The 735-nt window shown below is 46.4% G+C and overlaps 1 protein-coding gene across 3 annotated transcripts in view; it reads right to left on the bottom strand.

Moving 5' to 3' along the window:
- Positions 1 to 735, bottom strand: part of ap3s1 (adaptor related protein complex 3 subunit sigma 1) — an 11,408-nt gene that overhangs the window by 5,867 nt on the left and 4,806 nt on the right. For all 3 annotated transcript variants that reach the window (XR_001631083.1, XM_016450651.1, XM_016450652.1), the window contains exon 2: positions 33 to 124. Coding sequence is in view for 2 of the 3 variants with exons in the window: in XM_016450651.1 (XP_016306137.1) it covers positions 33 to 124 (92 nt within the window). In the remaining variant the exon portion in view is untranslated. The remainder of the gene's footprint in view (positions 1 to 32; positions 125 to 735) is intronic.

Raw genomic sequence — 735 nt, 5'->3', positions numbered from 1 at the left:
CGTGTGTGTGTGAGAGTGTGTGTGTGTCTTACAGTCCGCCCTCCAGGAAGTTGCAAATGTTCTCGTCTCGTTTGGAAACCAGATGAAAGGTTTCTCTGATGATCTGCTGTTCTGTGTCTTCGGTCTGAAAGTAAAAGCAGACATTAATGAGCACACGAGTGTCCACAGGAACCTGTAGGAAGCAGTTCTTCAGTGCGAGCAGCAGGTGTCGCTGTTTCACTGCACTCTGAACGCCACGCTGGCACTGAGCTTCAGCTTCTTCATGCTCACAGATAATGTTACAGGAGTAAAAGCCATTTGTTTTAGTCAAATGCAGTTTGGTGTTTACGAGGACGTCAACACTGATCGCAACTCTGCAACAGTTATTATTGTCCTGTTTATCACTGTGAAGCTGCTTTGAAACAATAATGAGAAAATAAACGTGCCTCGACGTCACACACCTTTTCTTTTCTGCAGCGCTCACACGACTCTCGTTAATAAATACAGTGTGTGCGTAAAGTTCTCGTCAGATGATGTTAATTAACTGAGTGTCATGATGACCAGCTGACAGTGAAACAAACACGAGCGGGTCACGAGAGCCCGTGAAAATGATCGTCTTACTCCAGAATGACCTCTGACCCCGATCACATGTCAGGAGACAAAGAGAGCTCTTCAATATTTCACAGGCTGCAGCCGCTACACGCACTCTCTCACATCACACACACACACACACTCTCTCTCACATCACACCCACAC

Source organism: Sinocyclocheilus anshuiensis, unplaced genomic scaffold, assembly GCF_001515605.1.
Source record: "Sinocyclocheilus anshuiensis isolate Anshui unplaced genomic scaffold, SAMN03320099.WGS_v1.1 scaffold2373, whole genome shotgun sequence".
NCBI classification, from domain to species: Eukaryota; Metazoa; Chordata; class Actinopteri; order Cypriniformes; family Cyprinidae; genus Sinocyclocheilus; species Sinocyclocheilus anshuiensis.
This window is presented reverse-complemented; position numbering and strand designations above follow the sequence as displayed.